Consider the following 20286-nt stretch of genomic DNA (forward strand, 5'->3'; position numbering starts at 1 on the left):
CATTTTTGTGTGTGTGAAAGTTGATGGTGATGGGTTGTAGCAGCGCCGAATATGTCCAGATTGGATGAAGTGACCATAGTATCAGTAATGAAATGAATAGGATCCTATTTTATCGGTAACTTAAAAGAGTTGCAGTAGGTTTTTTTTTTAAACTCCTGTTAAAGAAACTTTGTTTGATAAAAGTAAAATATTTTATTGTTTTCCAATTCTTTTCGTTCATAAGCTTCAATATTTCTTAAATGTTTAAGTACAAGTAATGTCTTCTCCAAAAACTATGTATCGTTTTTGACAACACAATAACCAGTGACTTTGACGAGATAGAGCTATGGCGTTGACGAAGCCGATGCAATGAAGACTTAAACTTGGTTTTCTGGTTTCTTTTGGGGTTCCTATAAAAATAGAAGACTTAGCAACCAGGATGTGAAGAATAGTTCTGCTCATAGAACATCCGTGAGATATTGGGGTGGGAAATCCTTGTAGAGTAATATCAGTCTAACCTTAATCTTATTTTAACGGCATGATAAAACGTAAGGGCCCTCTAGTTTCCTGCTCAAGAAACCCTCCGACGACGAGCTAACCCTTGAAGGAAAACTAGACACTCATCCAACTTTTGCTACCGGACAGTTCTAGAGTCCCTGTAAGCTCTTGAGCCTTCTCATAGTGTACCGAGTAGGTGGTTTCAGGGGTTTGAAATCTATGTTCTCAAAACTCACTCAAAAACATTTCGAGAGTACTTTACAGGTTATTCCTAATAACCGTTTAAAACTATAGATTTCTTTTCACAACTTTTAGTAAGTAATCCTTTTTAAAGATATTGAAACAGACATCATCATGAATTGAACTTGACTTAATGTGAATGAACTTGCAATCTTTTGTGAATAAAATCCTTAAAAAATATTAGTTCAGCTAAACTTAACGATTTTATTAACATTGAGAGAAATTTTAGAAATCGTGAATTCCTTCGCAATGTTTGAATAGATTTGAATCTTCAATTCGATATTATTCTATTGAATTAACATATCTTAAGAAGATTAAATGAATCAAAATCAGGGACTGTAACTTAAAAGGTATGTTCAATTCAATTCAATTCACAAACGATTGCATTTGCAAAAGATTGCATTCCTTTCCGCAAACAAATTCTCTAATATTGATTCATATCATCAGTTTGTTGATTTCGATAGTCAATTTTTGTGGCACGATTTGAATCCTTAAGATTTAATCTTGAATTTTCAACATAACCATTATGAAAAATCTTTAAAATCTTGACTTATTTCAAGTCTGACTTAATTATACAGACTGTGTAAGACGCGAACTGAGCTACCTGCATATTTCCAAACTTAAAATTGTATTGCAGTTAGAAATGAAAAGTTATTTCTGCGCTCCCCGGTGGACATTAATCTTTAATTTATTTTTCTAATTCATACCGGCGTTAGGAGTTTGCCCTCTAGGTGCATTAAATTACACTTTTAAAGTATATAATTGATGTCATTATCTTTATAAAATTATTGAAAGTACTGCTAAGGGAGCCATTATAAGATTTTCCAAATATTTTGATTATGAATTTGAAGGTACTCGTAACTAGGTTAAAACTTGGAAAAGTTAAAAAAATTCAAACAGTAGGTAAATATCTTGTTTTTAAATCCCAAGGCAATCATAAAATGAATCTAGAACGAAAATGATACGCAAAGACTTTTTAAATAAGAAAAACGAATTATGGAGGGTTTTGTTGTAATTCAAAAACAAGCAATTTATGAAAAATTTACTCATTGAAGAAGGTGGCACTTTTGAATAAAATATTTCAAGCTATTGGAAGATTTTTAAGACTTTTTTTAAAAAGAACTTCTTTTTCGACAAGATATGAGAGCTTTATAATGACGACTGAATCAAAATCGAGTCTACAGTACTCCAGATATGATTCGTAGTAACCTTTTACCGGAAACCGTGTTTTATACCTTCATTTTTATATTTTGAAAATTATTGTTTTTCATAAGAAATCATTGATGTTTTACTTCATTGCAAGAAGGAAGGATTTTCATTGGCAATGAAAATGATATCAGCCAAATTACTGATAGGGCTTCAATTGCTTGACCAAAGCACTCATTTGAGGTTGTGTGTCTTCGATATTTTCAAAAACTTTATTCAGCCCTATCATGAATTCCATCTTAATCGGAAATTTTTACGAGTCCCGAAAAACTGTATTACGAAATCCGTTAGTAATGCAAAATTGAATGAAATTATCCACTACGAACGGATTTCATGATACAGTTTTTCGGGATTCGTAAAAATTTCCGATTACGATGGAATTCATGATAAGGCTGATTATGTTAAACTTCTCGGACAAAATCTAGAGCATTGGCATAAACCTCTATTTTTTCTAGTGGGCCCCAAAAAATAGGCTTAATGGTAAAATGAGAAGATCTCATATGAATTTCAAGGAACTTATCATCAAAGACATGACGTCGCTGATGATTAGCCGGCTTGGGGTTTTGTGGAATGCTTAATTTCATAGATTAATATGGAATTGACAAACCTTTGACTATATCAGCAAAATACTCTCTTGTTATTAAGAAACTTACACGATTCTAATTCTTGAAATTACTAACTTGCCAAAGCAGCTCAAATTCTTACATCATTTTTATATTGGTGAATTCTGCCCGCAAAGTTTCTGTTGGTAAAGCATGTAGGTTCACTGGTCAGTGTCAAAAGATGACAGCTCCAAAGTTGCAGCTGCCGAAAGAGCATCCTGATAAAATTGAAACTTTTCAAAGAAAACCCCTAAAACCGTTTTTGAATAAAGTATCAAATTTTATAGCAGCGACTTTAAACTGTCCCTACAACTGTTTCCAATGAATTTGTAAGACCTATTAAACTTAGTTTGTTGACCGTTTATAAGTAAAATGTCTTTATTTTTAGACAAGTACAAGTTTGGTGAACTTTTTTCCAAAAATGCTATTCGCTATTTCTATAAAAGCTCAGGAGAGGCTTAGGTCTTATTTAGAATGTGGCTTTACCTGGGGTTTTTAAGTGTCTTTTTCTCATTCATTCAAGTTAGCCTGCCTGAATAAATACGTAAGGGCTTTTCCTGAAATATTCAAGGATTGTATCATAACTTTAATTTTAACAAATTTATCAAATCAAACAACAAAAAATGCAGATGAAAGTCCTTTAAAAACCTAAAGCTCTTAAGCCTTCAATCACCTCCTTTTAGAGATCAAAACAAAAAAAAGTAATATACCGTAATTAAAATAAAATATTATAGGTATAGTGAAAGATCCTTAAATTTCTGAGAATTTTCTGAATTCCAGAAATAATCAAAGTTTTCCGCACTGATTCATCCCCCTGCATCAAAAACAAGCGAAAACCGATCCAACAATACCAAAGTTTGGGGTTGTTTTAAAAATGGAATCAATTATAATTTGTTCCTTCTTCATACTTTCATTGTGTTTTGTGTCCTTAAAAAAGGTATACCTGCGGATATAATCAAGAACACTCCCAAAGCTATAAAATTTAGAAATTTAATTGGTTATCATTCCAAAATAATAATTGGATTTAAAACATTTTTGTATTTTGTTTTGTAAGCTCTCAAGAGTTTTCGTCCTTTTTTTTTGTATTTGGAATATTGGAATTACTACTGTTGGTAGGTAATTCAATTGAATTCCATCACGTTTTTATAATATCCCTTATTTTGTTATTCCAATTCCATCAATATACCTAAAATAGCTATACCCTACCTTCGGGTGTAGCTATGTGCTTGTGCGTCTATTCATCATCCTATCGATTCCGCACCATAAAAAACCTCACCTTTTATCCTGTTTTAAATTCGTCCGTTTTAGCATTTTACCCCATCATTACAATGAACATTCACCTTTCCGGCAATTTGCACACATCATCCTGCTGATTTGCTTTATATGAGTAGAGGGGTTAAATTACGCGTGGGCGACATGACACAGTGGATGGCGTGGAGGTGGGTGGAAGTGATGGGATAACAACGAACCCCAAATCCCCAGATTTGTTGTGTTTTCTTTTTTTTTTTTATTTTTTGGAACAACAATCTAATTTTTTGTAAATGTTTATGTAAACGAGTATTTTCTTTTCGGTTTTGTGATGGTTTTTTGTTTAGATGAAAAGATATACAGGTAAATGTTGTTTTTTTTTTGTGTTCACGTGGAATTTTAATAATAAAAATAACATTAGTATGAAATGATAAATACGGACTTCGAGTCACTTGATTAGGTTTATTTGTTTTTACTTAAAAAGTAAATACTGCCTTATTATTTTTAATTAAATCTTTTATATATCATTTGAAATTAACAAAAATACGATAAATGAAAAGATTTTGTGAAAAATTATTCGTTTTCCCACTTTTAGACCAGTTTATACCAATCATATATTTGTTGTTTTGTCCATAAAATAAACAAATATGCAATTTCATAATACAGTCGAAGTCATGGTCTTCAAATTAGAATTTAAATTTTACTCAAAACACCATATTTGAAATAGTAGAACTTATTTTATACCAGTTAATAGAATCACGTTAAATTCAAATGAATATTGCGAGAATTAAATTGAAACATGAATTTTGATTAATTTGAACTAACTTCATTAGTCTCCATGTATCAGAAATAAACTTTTGTGTGGCAAACAAGGTTTTGGTTTTATACCATTCATAAATTTCTTTTGTCGTGACTTTACTTTGAATACGGAAGACAGAAAAAAATAAAAACAATTGAAACAAAACATAGAAATCTATTGCTTTACCTTCGACATTTAGTGAGATTATACCATTTAATTCAAACTGGTATAAAATGTATTACAAACAAATAATCAGTGTATGGAAACTTTTTTTCACTTAACGCTCAATTTATTTTAGATTATGTAACTTAAAAAAACTGCATAAAAATGAGCCAACGCAATCTTAATGTCCTGTAGGACAATTCGACCAATTAGCTATATTAAGTAAATTCAGTATTTGCTCAAATTATAGAGCATCACAGAAAGAAACAAATAATCAATCATCAATTTAACGTCACTACTTGGAATGTAGGATAATCGTATGGTATAAAATCTTTGAATGTACCATTATCATATTATGTTGTACTATTTTGATTTTTTATACCATTAGGATGCACTTTAAATAAATATTGAACAAACTTTAAGAATTATTGGATGTACAACATTTATAAACAAATTAAAAAGTGTATTTAATATAAATGGCTATAATCTGTAGTTTTATACCAATTACTTAGAAGTTATAATTGAGTTAAGGATATTTCTGTTTTCTAATCGAATTTATACCATTTAGTTTCTTCGTTTTTAAATTTAAAATAAACCTTATTCAAGTGACTTTAAGTGTAAACAGATTTGTTAACAATTGTAGTCGTTTTTCGTTGTAAATAAATAAATGTATGTAAAATGTAAAAAGTATGTATTGTATGTTATGTATAGGTAATATATATGAACGCGCTGTGCTAATTAATTTCCTGTGGCTATGTGTGAAAGATTTTTTTGTTTTTGTATTTGTATTTTTATATATATATATATGTATGTATATAGAATATAGTGAATGAGTATGTGTGTGTTTGTGGAGAAAAGATAAAAATTGAATGTTTTATTCAATTTTTGTTTGTTTTGTTTTATCTTTTTTTATTTTGTTTATCTAGATATCACCCTGCTTATGCAATTTTACAATCATGAAGTACAAAACTAAAAATTTCAAAATCTCATTTTAATAACGAACAATCATTTTCCCTTAAATAACCTTTCTCCCTCTCCCGATCTTCTTAAACTGTGCAGGCTTTTTGTTACTTTTTATTCTTATTTTCTTTTTTTTGTTGTGTAATTTCAGTTCTACTCCTTTTTTGTTTTTGTTTACTTATCTAACTGTACACCCTTTTTTACTATTTTTTTTTAACTTTTTCTGTTTTTTTTACTTTGTTTTGCTTTTTTTTTCGTTTTACATTCCGCCTTCAGTGCCAATTTACTGGCACTGTCAATCCAATGCCGCTGCCGCCGTTGCTGTGGCATTGGCCTCCTCGGTGGCACTCTGTCGATACCTTAGGAGCTACACATCCTCGTAGCTGCGACATTGCGGCACAGGTCCCGACCAATTGCCATCGGGTAGGCATTTTGGACGCTCTGGTGGCCCGGCTGGGCTATATTCAACAAAACCTGGCCGACATTGAACGCTGAGGAAGTCACCGGAATCGTAATTGAATTTGAGCGGCGCTATTAGTCCGTTTGGTGGATCTCCCGGATACGGACACTGAGATTTGCCTGCAAAGATGAAATGCGCCTCTGAGTGTCTCTGCGTCGGAAGGAAGAGATCAATTGATGTGCCACTGTACTTACAGAATGGTGGCGGATGGGACCAGAATCCAGTTTCGGTGCAGACAATGCTTGCCTCACCTACCAGCAGGTGGCCTTCGTTGCAGCTAAACGTCACTAGAGCACCGACAGCGTAGCGACGATGACTACTCGAGCCACTGGTTCCACCGATGCGGCCATTGAGTGGTACTAGTGGTGCCGGACATTGGATAGCTATGAGAGAGAGATTAAAAGAGAGAAGAGGGGGGTAGGTAGGAAGGTAGATACATACGTATATTATAGAAGCAAAAATCAAATTAAAACGGTTAAATTTTAGCTAAAACTCTTCAAAGTGAATAGCAAAAGGAAGAGTTTATAACCATTTGAAAGGTGAATTTCACCAGTGTAAGTAGAATTTTACTTTTTAAACAAAATCCCACATGAGTTTAATATACAATGATTTTAATCATTCGATTTATAGATCAATAATTCTGGCTTGCAATTAATGTAATCCTGCTGATTTAGCCTACATGTTCATCAAATCTAAGACCATTCAATGGTAACAGTCATCTAAAAATTTAAACGTCAAAAATAAATAGGACAGATAGAAATTTAAGAACAGTTTTCACATTAGAATCTTTTAAGGTGACTAATTTTGACACATCAAGATTGTCTCTCTAACTTTCACATGATGTTTAAAAAGATACAGAAAAGTGAAACGGAAACATTATTTTGTAAATGAGTGGGAGCGAGAAAAAATAATGAAAAGTCAAAATGAGTCGTTTAAAGTGATTTTAGTGTGAACACAGTCTTAGGAGGCATTTGCTTTGCAGTGAAGATTTTACCAATTTTAGTGTTAAAAATCGGCACTATTTATTTTTTATGTTCATTAGTGTAATTTTTGGGGTAGTTCGACTTAATTTTAAAAAAATAAGGTGCTTTTGCTTTCTAGCTTCAAATTTTCAAGATTAATTAGAGAAGTGGCTTAATTGCACTTAGGAAAAACTATACAAATTTAAATCAAATTTTTGACACCATTTTTTTAGTTAACTAAGCTGATTTTTGAAGGTGGCTAAGCTAGAAAATTGAAATTGTAAGATTCTAAAATCCGTTTTGTACTTTGTCTTTTAAACCTTAAAATTTAAAAAAAAAAAACAGAAACTTCCAAAAACAAGTCTTTCTTCTCCTAATTTATGAAAGTTATAAAGGTGTCGTAGGTGAGACTGGTTCTTTGATGATTTTACTGACAAGAACAATTATGGAAGTTCAGAAGTCTATATTTTTTTAATTAATACGGTAAGTAAATATAGGATATTCAGTTTTGTAAAAAAGTGAGAATGAAGGCAATAAGCTTAATGTTTTAAGATTTTAACGAGTGGTATTGATATTTCTGAAAATATTTGATTTCACAAATCTGCATTTATTAGAAACCGAAAAAAAGCGTTCCGTCTTAAAAAAATTTGGCTAATACTTTAAAAAGTCCATAAAAAGCATAATAATTGATAACTTCTTGGAAGGTGGTTTGAGTTAAAGATGACGTTTCCTAAAAAACTAGGAACATTCTTTAAAAGGCTTTTATGATTATTTGTCATGTGCCTTTCAGATCATGAAACTTGGCAAGCAGATGTAAATATTATTTGCCTCCAGTGCAAAAAGTGGCGGTTTAATAACGAGTTGTACGGACATCGCCGTGCCGCCGCCGTCCACCCCGTCAAAACAGTGAAAAACTGCAAAACAACATTTACTGTGCGATAAAGCATCATAAGAACAAGTTTTCAAATCTTCCCCTGAGAGAGAAAAACTTTAAAAAAATCGGCCGTTTTCTAGAAAAATTCCTGTTTCAGTCACCATGGTTTGATCTGTACGGTTAAAATCCGTACCATGATAGTAAACTTATAATAGCACACACGACGGTATCTTACTTATGTTTAAAATTTGTTGAATTACATAGACCATACCGATAAGAATGCGAAGGCACTGTTGCTGTACATTCCAGTAGTTGAGACGGTTGTCAGTAATCGGTCGTATGGAAAAAATGCGTCTTTGTCCAGTGTAAAAGCTTCAGTTATATTTAGAAATTAACTTCAACGACTAGAAAATTCGGTGGTTCTTCCTTTTTTGTGATTTTGGCTTGTCCTAAGGTCAGAGTATTATGAAATGTTTTAATTTAACGCACTTTAGGAAAGAAAGTCATGCTTGCAGGATAATTTTCGTAGCTCCTTATAAATTTAATATTTCGTGACTAAAAAATGCTAGATTCTGACCGAAATATCAGTGATTTTTTGGCTAATGCTGGTATACAAATTGCTTCATGTAATTTTTTGTCAATGCAAGAAGCATAACGAATAACATAACCACATATAAGGTGTTTTCTCAAGGTGCTTGATATCTCTAAGCAGATCGCATATAAGGTCGAAAATTGGTGTCATAATCGGGCGCAGTATAATATTAAAGCACGTTACCCGGCTACGAGTATTCTTAAATGACTTTTGCTGAAGCTGCATGGATAAAGAAGAGGATTAAACAGTTCTTTGCCTCTTCTGCTCATGCCCTTTTCTAGCTCAAAAACGCAAGACTTCCCTAAGAAAATTCAACTATACGATCTAGTCGATCTCAATCATATTAAAATAATCAGACTATCACGTTTTGTGGGGGACTCAAATTGGGTTTATTGAGCTTAGAATAAGGTCTTAAGATTCATGTGGTATCACAATGCGCCATTGAACAGGCCTAAGTGTCTTTCCTCCTCCATCGCAGATAGCCACTTAAAATTAACCTAACCTAACCTTCCTTCTTTGAATGAGTTATTCCGTAACTACCAGTTTATTGATGTCCAAAATTCCAGCTGGTCTTTACCATAAATATGGCAATTTGTATCCCAGTACTATTTTGTAAGGACATTTTTATATGTCAGAAAAAAATCTGGGGTCTGTGCGCTTAAGACTTTTCTATGTATTTTCAGCTGATATTTTTTAAGTCAAATGGTAGGTGTGCTGTTTTTAAAATGTAAAAAAAACTTTTACAACGGTTTCTCATTGCCAGGATACCATGAGATCCTTTCTCACTCTTCACTTTTATTGGACTTAAGGATAAATTAAAATTGTATACATATTGAACAAATTTTTAAATTTCCAAGATATGGAATATTTTTGAATTGTTTTTGTAACCCTGGTGAAATTTACCTTTTTTTTGAATTGCCCGCAATGTCATACAAACATTACACCTATATAAACATATGCTATACATACCTCTACACCTTGGCACTGGTCCACTCCAAACGCCACTCGGCTCGCACTCCAATCCTGGCGGTCCGTTCAATTTAAAGCCCCACTGACACTTAAATACCGCTCGTCCCCAGGCCGATGTATTCAGCTCGACGAGACTAAGATGCGAATCCTCGAGTATCAGTCGGGGACATTGGACCGCCTGGCATGTAGGTGGTGGTGTAGACCAATTACCTGAAGCCAGACAGGTTGAATTTACAGTACCCTCTACACGATAGCCTTGGGGACATCTATAGAGTGCTCGCTGACCCAACTTATTGCCCTCGAGGCGTAATGACAACGGTGCAGCGGGCTCAGTTAGCTGTGGACATGTTGATGTTGCCACAATAATTGAAATGCTGTTAGTTAGGCCACGCGGCGAAGTGCAAGTGAATGTACCCGAATCACTGCTCTGAATATCCTTGATGGTCAAACGATATTTCGTCGATTTTTCCTCGTGCACTGTCGACCAACCTAAAATATAACCAATATAAGCACAAGAGAGTTAAGGGTGTGAATAGTGGAGGGTTAGTTTGGGTTGGTATTGGTGGATAAGGGAAAATAGGGGAGAATGAGTTGTTTTAATTAAGATGAAATGATTCACTTCACTCGCCAGATCAACCTACCCGTATTGTATTGCATGTACCAGCTGGTCCAGGTCCATTCGGGTGTACCACGAGCTCTCGGATACATACAGTCCATGTGGATGGTGCTGCTGGGTAGAACGGCCAAAACTCCGGACGGCTCAAAAGCCCCTGAGCCGGAACCAATTTTTATCCGGATCGATGGTGCACTATCGTCAGAGAAGTTTGTTAGGAGTGTTGTGGGGACGCAAGAGGGCATACGCGGCGCCCAGAGACCGTTAGAGCATAGCACTCGTGACTCGCCGAGCAATTTATAGAGGCCGAGATCTTTACAGCGAGCTTGCAGCGAATGACCGTGTGGTAAATCCCAGCCAACGTTCTATACGATATTTTCAAGGAGTGGGAAAAAGAGAGAGAGAAAGAGTTAAGGTGGCTGATGAGTTTCAACCGTTATTCAAAACGAAGAAGCAAGAAATCGTATAATGCTTATGGAGGATAGGAGGATTGTTGTTTGGATGGTATCGATGGATGAGTGTGTTCAAAGCTCGAAGCTCTAAGGATGTTTTCCTACTACCCCTATAACTATGCTATATAAAGTGAGAAATGGTGTTGTCTCGTGTATTTTTGTTGTTGTTAACGTAGTTCTTGTTGTAGTCGATTCTCTATAGAGTTGATGATTGTTGTTTATATAGTGTGTTGTTTCGCATAGAGTGAGATGGGAATATTAATGTTCGAGGATTTATCTATAGACGGCTTTAGTGATTGAAAAGTTTTGTGCACCGTTATATCGATGTGAAGTGCAAGTATGGGTTCAGTTCAGATTCAGATTCAGAACAAGTTGGGAGAGTTTTGTGTGTGTGAATTGAAATGGGGGCTCGAGCCGGATGGGTTCGGTTCGGTTGGGATAGGTTTAGGTTGAATTTTCTGTTGATTTTTTGACTCCTCTTTACGAGTATGCTATAAAAACTGTATGCAGAAGCACACGCGAAAGCATAAATGTGTATGTTGTTTTTCTTCTTTGGGAAAGCTTTAGATATTAATAGTGAATGGCGGTTGCATGTTGGATTAAAGTCGATTTAGATGAATGGCAAGCAAATGGGATTTAAATTAATCCGTAAATCGATTTGATATGGTTTTCGATGTTTGAACACGAAAATAACAATTCAAACAACAAAAAAAGAAGAAAATAAATAAATGAATATAGAGAACAATGAACGACGAACGAACGAATGGATAGAAATAGAAATAGAAACTATTACCAAAGTCAATTGAGTCAACTACCTATTCACGATGTTTGCTTTTTATTTATATTTTGTTTGTTTAACTATTATTCTTTTGTTATACAACATCCACGGACTTGGGGATGATATTTTCATAAAGTAGTATAAAAGGTTATGATATTTTTGTTTTGAGGGCATAAAAATGAGTAAGAGGTTATGGAAGCAAACTAAAATGAGTTAAATAATTTAAAAACTTTTTTTTTCTTTGAAAATCATAATGTAGACTTTTCGAACGGTTTTTTTTCAATGAAAACTCTCAAGATGCATTTCTGAAGGTGATTGAACTTTAGAAGTTTTCAGTGAATTACCAAAATATGGAAGAGATCTGATAGCGTCAAAAAAACGAGATGTTGTGCTTCATGATTTTTTAAAAATAAATTATTTTTTTTACTTATTGTGTCGATGGTATAAATATTAAGCTCGATGAAATGACTCTAAAATAGTAGATTCAAGAAAGTAGTCCCTTATTTATGAAAACATATAAGGAGCATAAATAATTTCTTAAGTTACCTAAATGATTGATCAGTAGTAAAAACATGACGTGACCAAATGTTCTTAGAAATATGCTGACATTAGAAATGGTAAGAAAGTTTGAATATGACGTGAAATATGCGACAGCGATATGCATAGTTGAAATTTCTACTCACGTTCTTTAATCACCACACAGCAAAGCATTATTAAAAAATATTAATTAGTAAATTAATTTAAACTGAATTATTTTTAAAAATCAATCATGATTTTAGAAAAAAATATTAACAGATATTTTCATGAAATGAAATGTTAATGAAGTTTGATATTTCAAAATTTCTGAAAATATTTATTTTTCCAAACTATAAATACTAAATAAATATTAAATTTTATTATAAGTCTAATACAACATCTACTGTAGAATCACTTCGGTGAAGACAAATTTTTCTGCGGATAGAGATTTGGCTCTTATTCGAGTATTGAAAGTCACTTTTGAGGCTTTCAGTCTTAGAATTGGAAACGTTTTGACACTTTGTGGCTTTATCATAGTGAAGTGTTGCAACACATAACATTTCTATAGAACTAATTTTAAATTTACTTAAATAAATTTTATGTAATTCAATATTTCTGTAACTTTCCAAACAGCTGACGAATTAAAATTTGTTTAATATGTTTTGTATATATTGTATATGCATATTTTTGATTTCTTATCCACAAAATTTTGTGACAGGAGTTGTATCAGGATAAAATCCAAATAGTCCTCCGAAAATGACACTGATCCAAAATTTAAATCATACTTCTGGTTTTTAATGTTGCTTAGCATTTGTAAACGGTTTTTCAATAATTACGAGTAGTTGTTTTGTGTAGAAGTCGCAGTGTTTGCTGTATGGCTCGTAGCACCATCCTGCTGGAACCACATGCTGTCAAGGTCCATATGGCTTGATTTGATAATTAATTAGTTATATCATCGTTATGTAGCGCTCACTATTGGAGGTGACCGGCTTACTAACGCCGTTCTCAAAAAAGTACGGACCGCCGCGAAGGCCCAAAATCCACACTAACTGGTAAGTTTTTCAGGATGCATTATCTCCTGGTGAACAACTCGTGGGTTGGTGTCTACCCATGTACCGGAATTTTGCTTGTTAACACAGCCATTCATCCAAAAATGCGCCACGTCACTAAAGATGATTTGTCGGCGAAAATTGGGGTCCTCTTCTAAACAATTCCGAAGTCCAGTCAGTGAACAAATGACACGGCACGACGCCGCCGTGGCGGTGTCTATGGTCATGAAATATGAGCTCCTGGGTTGGTTGGATCTTGTACGGGTGTAAGATGAAGTCCCGACGGAAAACTCGCCTAGTTGAAGTCTGCAAAAGGCTGAGTTCTTGTGTACGGCAAGGAACAGACTGCTTCGGCTCCTGCTGTACACATTCACTGACCGCGGCGATGTTATCGGCCAATTTTGCGTTCCTTGAACGTACGAGTGTTGGATGAATCGGTCGCCTTACATTTGGCCACCAAACGTTGAAGAGTCGACTGTGAACTGCCACCAGATAATAAAATCATATCACTTGAACGTGCTGTTTAATCGTGTAACTTGCCATGATGATTTGACATAAGTAACTGAATGATAAAAAAAAAAGATTTGACAGATGTCACCAAAACAAAATGGCCACCACAGAACGCCAAAATCTACCCGACCAATTGAAAAACCCTTTATAAGCTGTATTAAAAATAAACTATTACAAAGTGACTTACGACTCTCAAACATTCCTGTGTGTGAGTTATATTGTCATTGATGGAGAAGACCTCGCTTTTAAGCCGGATCGGAACTGTTTTTTTGAGAGAGCACTTTTCTTCCTTTAGTCTACTTTATTTTAGTTGGCGCTAGAGTGTATATTGGGCTCCTGGCCCTCAAGTAATAACTTTCGCCAGCTTACTCGATTTCTAGCTTGTTGTCTCCAGTTTCAAATACTAAGTTGACGTGCGTCGGCCTCAACTTGATCACTCCACCAAAGATAAGGCCTGCCACTGCTTTTTGTTCCTTCAGGCTTGGCGTTGAATACCTTACGAGCTGGAGCTTCGATGTTCATTCGTTCGACATGTCCTAGCCATCTTAAGAGTTGTACACACAGTCTTTTGACCAGTGGCAAGTCGCTGTACAGCTCGTATAACTCCTGATTAAATCTTCTCAGCCAGATGTTACTTTGTCTGTCGAAACCAACCGAACCATAGATCGTTTGCAACGCATAACCTTCCTCTCAAAGATACCAAGAAATCCTTCATCCGCATGGGAGAGGGTCCATGCTTCTGCACCATACAGCAAGACTGGGATGATTAAGGTTTTGTACAGTGTCTCTTTGGCACTTCGCGGTAGGGCCTTATTCCTCAACTGCTTACTTAGGCCAAAGAAACAGCGATTAGCAATTGTAATTCTGCGTTTGATCTCTGCACTGACGTCATTTTCAGAATTAACAGCAGTGCCCAGATAAACAAATTCGTTTACCATCTCGAAGATGTACCTGTCAATTGTCACATTATGACCAAGTCTACGGTGTAAATCGACTCTATTTGACGACAGTAAATACTTCGTTTTGTCCTCGTTAATGGTAAGACCCATTTTCTACGCCTCAGACTCGACATTAGAGAAAGCACCTGTCACTGTTCGTTTGGTTCATCCCATAATGTCGACGTCATCTACATATCTAAGATATTGAGTGGGTTTTTGAAAGATGGTTCCACTTGCATTGGCGTTGGTGTTGCGCACCACTCTTTCAAGAACAATATTGAAGCAGCTACATGACAGCGCATCGCCTTGTCGAAGTCCTGTGGTCTTGGGTCTTTTCCAAGATTTGGCGTAGAGTAAAAATTTGGTCGATGGTAGATGGAAAGCACTTTCCATGACAATAAATACTCTTGTAGGATTTGTCAATTATTTGCCACAGGCAGTACCAGTGAAAAAACTTTAAATGGCGCAAGTTGATATTGAACCTTAGGCTTTTGGTATAACAGTCAAACGCACTTAAAATTATGCCACGGGTACTAAGCACAAAATTTATAGTTTATTATATTTTTGTATTTATATTTTAAGTATTTGCTTCTGTAAGGCATTAAAGAAATGAAAAAATAAAATAGCCAACAAAGCGTATCCTCGAGGCAAACCAACACTAAAAAAAGGTTTTCCTTTTAGTAGATTCTTTTCAAACTAAAGTTTGTTTTTACACTAACTGCTTTTTCTAGCTCAAAATCTTGATAAATGTCAGTACTTAACCTCCTCAGAGTAAAAAATCATTTTTGGTTGAACAGCTTTGGGGAATATTGAAAAAAAAACTTATTTCTACAATGAGTGTTATGTAGCGTTATCAAAGATGTGATTCTTTAAAAAATAACTATTGATTAGGAGTTTGAGGCTCTGTTAACTAACTTCGAATTGTCCTTTGAAGTATAGAACTTAAAGCACGTTGAATTAGAAAATGATCATCATCAAAAAACTAAAAATTTGGATTTTAACGACCTCTGTTTCATGCAGGATAGCGCAGCATGCCATACAGAACTTCAAAACTTTACGATGTCAACTGACCGCCTCAGATATGTTATTTAAAATGTGTACTGCATTTATATAAAAATAAATAAGCAATGAGAAACCAGGGCCTAGTGACTTACAACTCTCAACCATTCCTGTGTGCGAGTTATGTTATCAGAGCTGTAAAGGACTTACAGTTGTTATGCTGAATCCGAAAGCCAAATTTGAGAAAGCACTTTTCTTGACAAGAATTAGTCTTTTAAGATTCCTTGCAAGAGGCAGCACCCGTGAAAAAAGTTAGGTAGCAAGACTCCTTGCATGACAGTCCAACGCACAAACCATCACGCTACGGGTACTAGCTTTTTTTACTAAGTTTTATACACTTAGTAAAAAATTAAAGACTCTATAAATTTCTTGGATTCATTCTCCATATGGAGCCAATCAAGATAAAAATGTTTCAAAATATTTGGGTTCTATTTATTATGATGGAAATCTAGGGAAAGACAAAATTCCTTAAAATGGAATCACTACTAACAAAAAGTAATCTCCTCTCTAAAGGTCATTGATGTCCCTTTTGACAAGGTGAAGTAATAGGAACAAAGGTTTAAACTGAAAAATTAACAAATCCATCAAAATGTAAGTCCTTCTATTCAAGGTTGCAGATATGTCAAAAGATTTTTAAAAATTAATGATTCTGAAGTCCCCACAAGTATTCTCTAAAATATCACCCGTTTAAAAAAATGCCGTAAGCGAGGTACCCAAGGCATTTTAAATTTTCATTAAATAAGTAGGTAATAGATCCTACCAACTCCCTTGAAAATTCTTCATACAAATTTGACACAATCTCCAACTCATCCCTGATCGTTTTAATTTCAAAAACACAAACAATTATTATTTAATTATAAACCGACACTCTTATCATTTAAAACCAAAAACATCTTTTCAACCCTTAACCTCACCCTTACCATAGAAAAACAACCAACAAAACAAAAAAGAAACTTAACTACCATTTCAAATGTCACTTTACATAACTTTTAACAAAACAAAGAAACAAAAGCTAACAACAAATAAAACAAAAAAAAAATATTAAAATGCTCCACAGTTTTTCGACAAGTTAATCTCATTGTGTCGGCAATGCTATTAAATTAATTTAGCCCACTCAGATAATAAAGTGACCATAAGATTGTGAAAAGAGTGAAAAGCTACACAACCCCTGGCCTGCTCCTATTATAACTAGATACATAATAACACCAAGAATGAAGAAGTCCTCTTTTCTTATTCACAATAGAGGAATTACCCCAACCAGCATCACCTCCTCACGTTTACAAACAAGGACCCTAACCACCCTAACCACCCTAACCACCCTTACCCTCAACCACAGCCAACCGGTGCGTATGGTGCGGTACAATTACGGTGGTGCTGGTGATGGTGGTAGTTGAGGTGATGGACTTTCAGGACTTTAAGGACTTTGTAAAGCCATTTTCTACCTTAAACGAGGGCATATTTCTTCTACCATTCTTTTTTGTTGTAACTGTTTTTTCTTCTTCCCTTTGATTAATAAATTCCAATTTGTTATGCTTATCTTGTCAAAAGTTATTTTGTTGCTCATCCACTCATCTCCAACTCAAACTCCAACCCTTAGCGTTAGGCCAGCCAGCGCAGCGCTCAGCTCAACAAACTGGAACTGAAAGACAAAAGAAAAACAAAAGTGAAAACTCAACCTGTATGAACCTTTTTGTTCCCTTTCTGTCTTCCCGTTCTACGAAAACTACCCCAACCCTTATACCCTAATACTTCTGCACCCTACTACTACACCCTGGCTGTCATCTTTGAATCTTTAACATGTGCTTTTAGACCCGTTTTTCTAACCGTTATTTGCGATGTGGTTTAGTTTTGTTTTCTGTTTATTTATTCATATTTCGTTTGAAGCTTCATTTTTGTGGGCGGTGGGTGGATGGGGTGGTGTGAAAGAGATGCAAACAAAATAAAAATATAAACTTTCATATCGTTTTTTTAATATAAAACTTACCACAGAGATGTTGCGGTAGCTCAAGAGTAAATGCGGCGGGATTCGATTGACGTGACAGCTTTTGTATAACGGTTGAAATTTGATGTGTCCATGTTCATCTGCAACAAGCGTTTTTTGTTTTGTTTGTTGTGTTTGTTTGTTTTGTTTGTTTGATTTTTTGATTTTAGATTTGGTTGATTTTTGATTTTTTGGTTGTTTCGGTTTGATTGAATTTTGGAAAAATGATTCGCGTGGGTACCAATGCACATTCACAACCAGAAGAAGGGAGGGAGAGAAAAAAGAATAAAAAGAAAGAAATAAAATATAAATAAATTTGATTAAAATCAAAATCAAATAGCAAATGATAGAGTTAGAGTGAGAGAGAGATAGAGAAAGAGATTGAAAGAGAGTGAGAGAAATGATTTTGCAAGTGATGCCAAATTGTTTATAAATTTTTCGTTGTACTTAAAATTCCTCGTATATAAAACGAAACGAAGAAAGAAAACAAACAATAAACACAAATTAAAACAATAAAACGTGGGTAGATAAATGAAATACCAAAAACAAAACAAAAACAAAAACAAAAAATGATGTTGAAGTAGATGAATAAAAAGAAACAACATCAATTTTGGTTTTTCACAATATTACTTGAGTTTATTCTCTGGCTAAAATTAATTCAGAGGGAAAAATGTTATTTACTTATTTTCTTTCTTTATATTTTTTTATTTTGGTTTTTCGTATGTTTTGTTTTTTAATTTAAATATGAATTTAAATTCTACAAACACACACAGTCTCGTTTAACACTATGAGCTACTTTTATCTAACGGTAAGTATCTAACATGAATAAAATGGATTTTCTTCTTTTACTTTCTTGTGAAATAAGTTTTTCTTTTTCTATTTTTGTTTGTTTATTTTTTTCTTTTTTTTTTGATTAATTGGCAGTTAATTTATTGTTTTGTTTAATATTTAAGTTTATTTTTTTTGTTGTGTTTGACTATTTTACTTAATAAAAGTTTTCTGGCAGTTTAACTTGCATTTCTTTAAGTTTAAATATTTTTGTTTTTTTTTTATTGATTTTTTCATTTCTTTGAATTTATTGCTATGTATTTTTTGCATTTTATTGATAATAATTTATGTATATGTATTTATTTGATTATAAATTTTTATTTTTGACTTTTACTTACCCTCCTCATTTGTAGCACAAAGCGGGCCCACCCATTTGCCTTTGATGCAACGTATTTTACAAAGGCGGCGGTCACCAAGAGGACCAATTTCACCAGGGAAACGTATTTCGGAAACTTCTGTGAAATGAACTTGTTCGTCTGAATCGGCTTCTTCAACTTCTTCTTCTTCGGATTCTTCTTCATCTGGATGGACGGGTGAGTAACCACCTTCTTCTTCAAATGCTCCTGTGAAAAATATAGGTATTGAAATAAAATTAATCAGTATTATTGATGAGGATGGAGAAGTGAATTGAGGATGTTTTTTAGGCGATTGTTTTATAATTTGAAAATAACATCAATCAAATACCAAAATTTCCAATATTGGAATTGAATTTTTTCTCTTAAGAAAAGTCAGTGAATTGAAAAGATTGTTATATTCTTTGACTTAATTTGCTCACTTAAAATAAAGAAGAACAGAATGTGGCAAGCAGTTTCAATACAGTCCTAGCACAGGTTTTCCTTACAATTAATATTGAGTGTTTTTTAAAAAATTTCTTTCCACATTTAATCTGTAATAAAATTTTAAGAACCAAAGCTTATCGTAGTACAAATTTTGAACGTTTAAGGGAAAGCTCTTAACTCAGGTTTTCAAAAAATACAGTAATTTATTGAATGGATGAAATTTCCTCCAAAGATAGAGGAAATCACTTTGCGATGCGAGGAACTAGAGACGTTCAGATGCAGGAAGCGACCATCATCTGCTATTAGCGACAATTTGACAGCAAATAGCCGCTATCCAGAGACGTTCAGACACGGCAACCAGACAATAATTTAATACAATCGGTTTTAGTGACCCAAATACTTGTCGTGATTTAAAAAAAAATCTTAACGACAAGGTGTCAAATGAAAGGTTAAACGCAAATGATCAAATTGAGACGTTTTGGGGCACGGTAAAAAGGGTTTTTATTGAAGTTGGTTTTGAAACGGTACCGACGCAATCTAGAGATAAAGATTTGTGGTTATCCCAAGACACCTGGGACAAAATTACATACCGCAGAGCACTCAAAATAAATATAAATAATAAAACTGATGGTCATCAGAAAACGGTTTCGCGAAGTGAGCATAGAGCAGCAGATAGGAGAGCCAGATTAGACAAATTGGCAGAAAGCTGCTAGAAGAGGTAACACGAAGATGCTGTACAAAATCACTAAAGATCTTGTAGGCCAACAAAATATTGTCAACCATCCTGTTCGTGACACGAATAGTAGTGTCAATGGAAGAGATGGAAGCAGCACTTCTGTACATTGCTGAACGATGACCAGAATGCGAATGCAAATTATCATCTGCCGAATTCCTCAAAACAGACCCGGACTCGGCTACCGGTATTTTGTTGCCACTTGTTAAGTCTGTTTGGGAAAACGAAACCTTTCTCAGGGAATGGAAAGAAAGTTACCAAAAAAAGGTTATCTTAAAAACTGCAATAATTGGTGTGAAATCACTATTCTGTCCGTATTTCTAAAGTTAATGGCAGCCATCATTCTCGAGAGGATAAAATCTAAGATGGAGTCTACGGTCAAGAGGCATCAAGTTGGATTTCGCAGTGGCCGATCATGTGTCGTCCACAATAACACCTTGCGAATTATTCTTGAACAATCGCCGGAGTACCAATCGCCGCTTAACCTTATGTTCGCCAA

The 20286-nt window shown here is 34.3% G+C and overlaps 1 protein-coding gene across 1 annotated transcript in view; it reads right to left on the bottom strand.

Moving 5' to 3' along the window:
* Positions 1-3557: 3557 nt before the first annotated feature.
* The window catches only part of LOC129949624 (locomotion-related protein Hikaru genki), a 52178-nt gene continuing 35449 nt past the window's right edge, over positions 3558-20286 (bottom strand). The window contains exons 3-8 of the mRNA XM_056061195.1: positions 18614-18838; positions 17451-17548; positions 10193-10529; positions 9552-10040; positions 6349-6537; positions 3558-6273 (exon numbers count right to left, since the gene is read on the bottom strand). Of these exons, the coding sequence (XP_055917170.1) occupies positions 6062-6273; positions 6349-6537; positions 9552-10040; positions 10193-10529; positions 17451-17548; positions 18614-18838 (1550 nt within the window). The 3' untranslated portion in view covers positions 3558-6061. The remainder of the gene's footprint in view (positions 6274-6348; positions 6538-9551; positions 10041-10192; positions 10530-17450; positions 17549-18613; positions 18839-20286) is intronic.

The sequence above is a fragment of the Eupeodes corollae genome, chromosome 3 (genome assembly GCF_945859685.1).
Source record: "Eupeodes corollae chromosome 3, idEupCoro1.1, whole genome shotgun sequence".
NCBI lineage: Eukaryota > Metazoa > Arthropoda > Insecta > Diptera > Syrphidae > Eupeodes > Eupeodes corollae.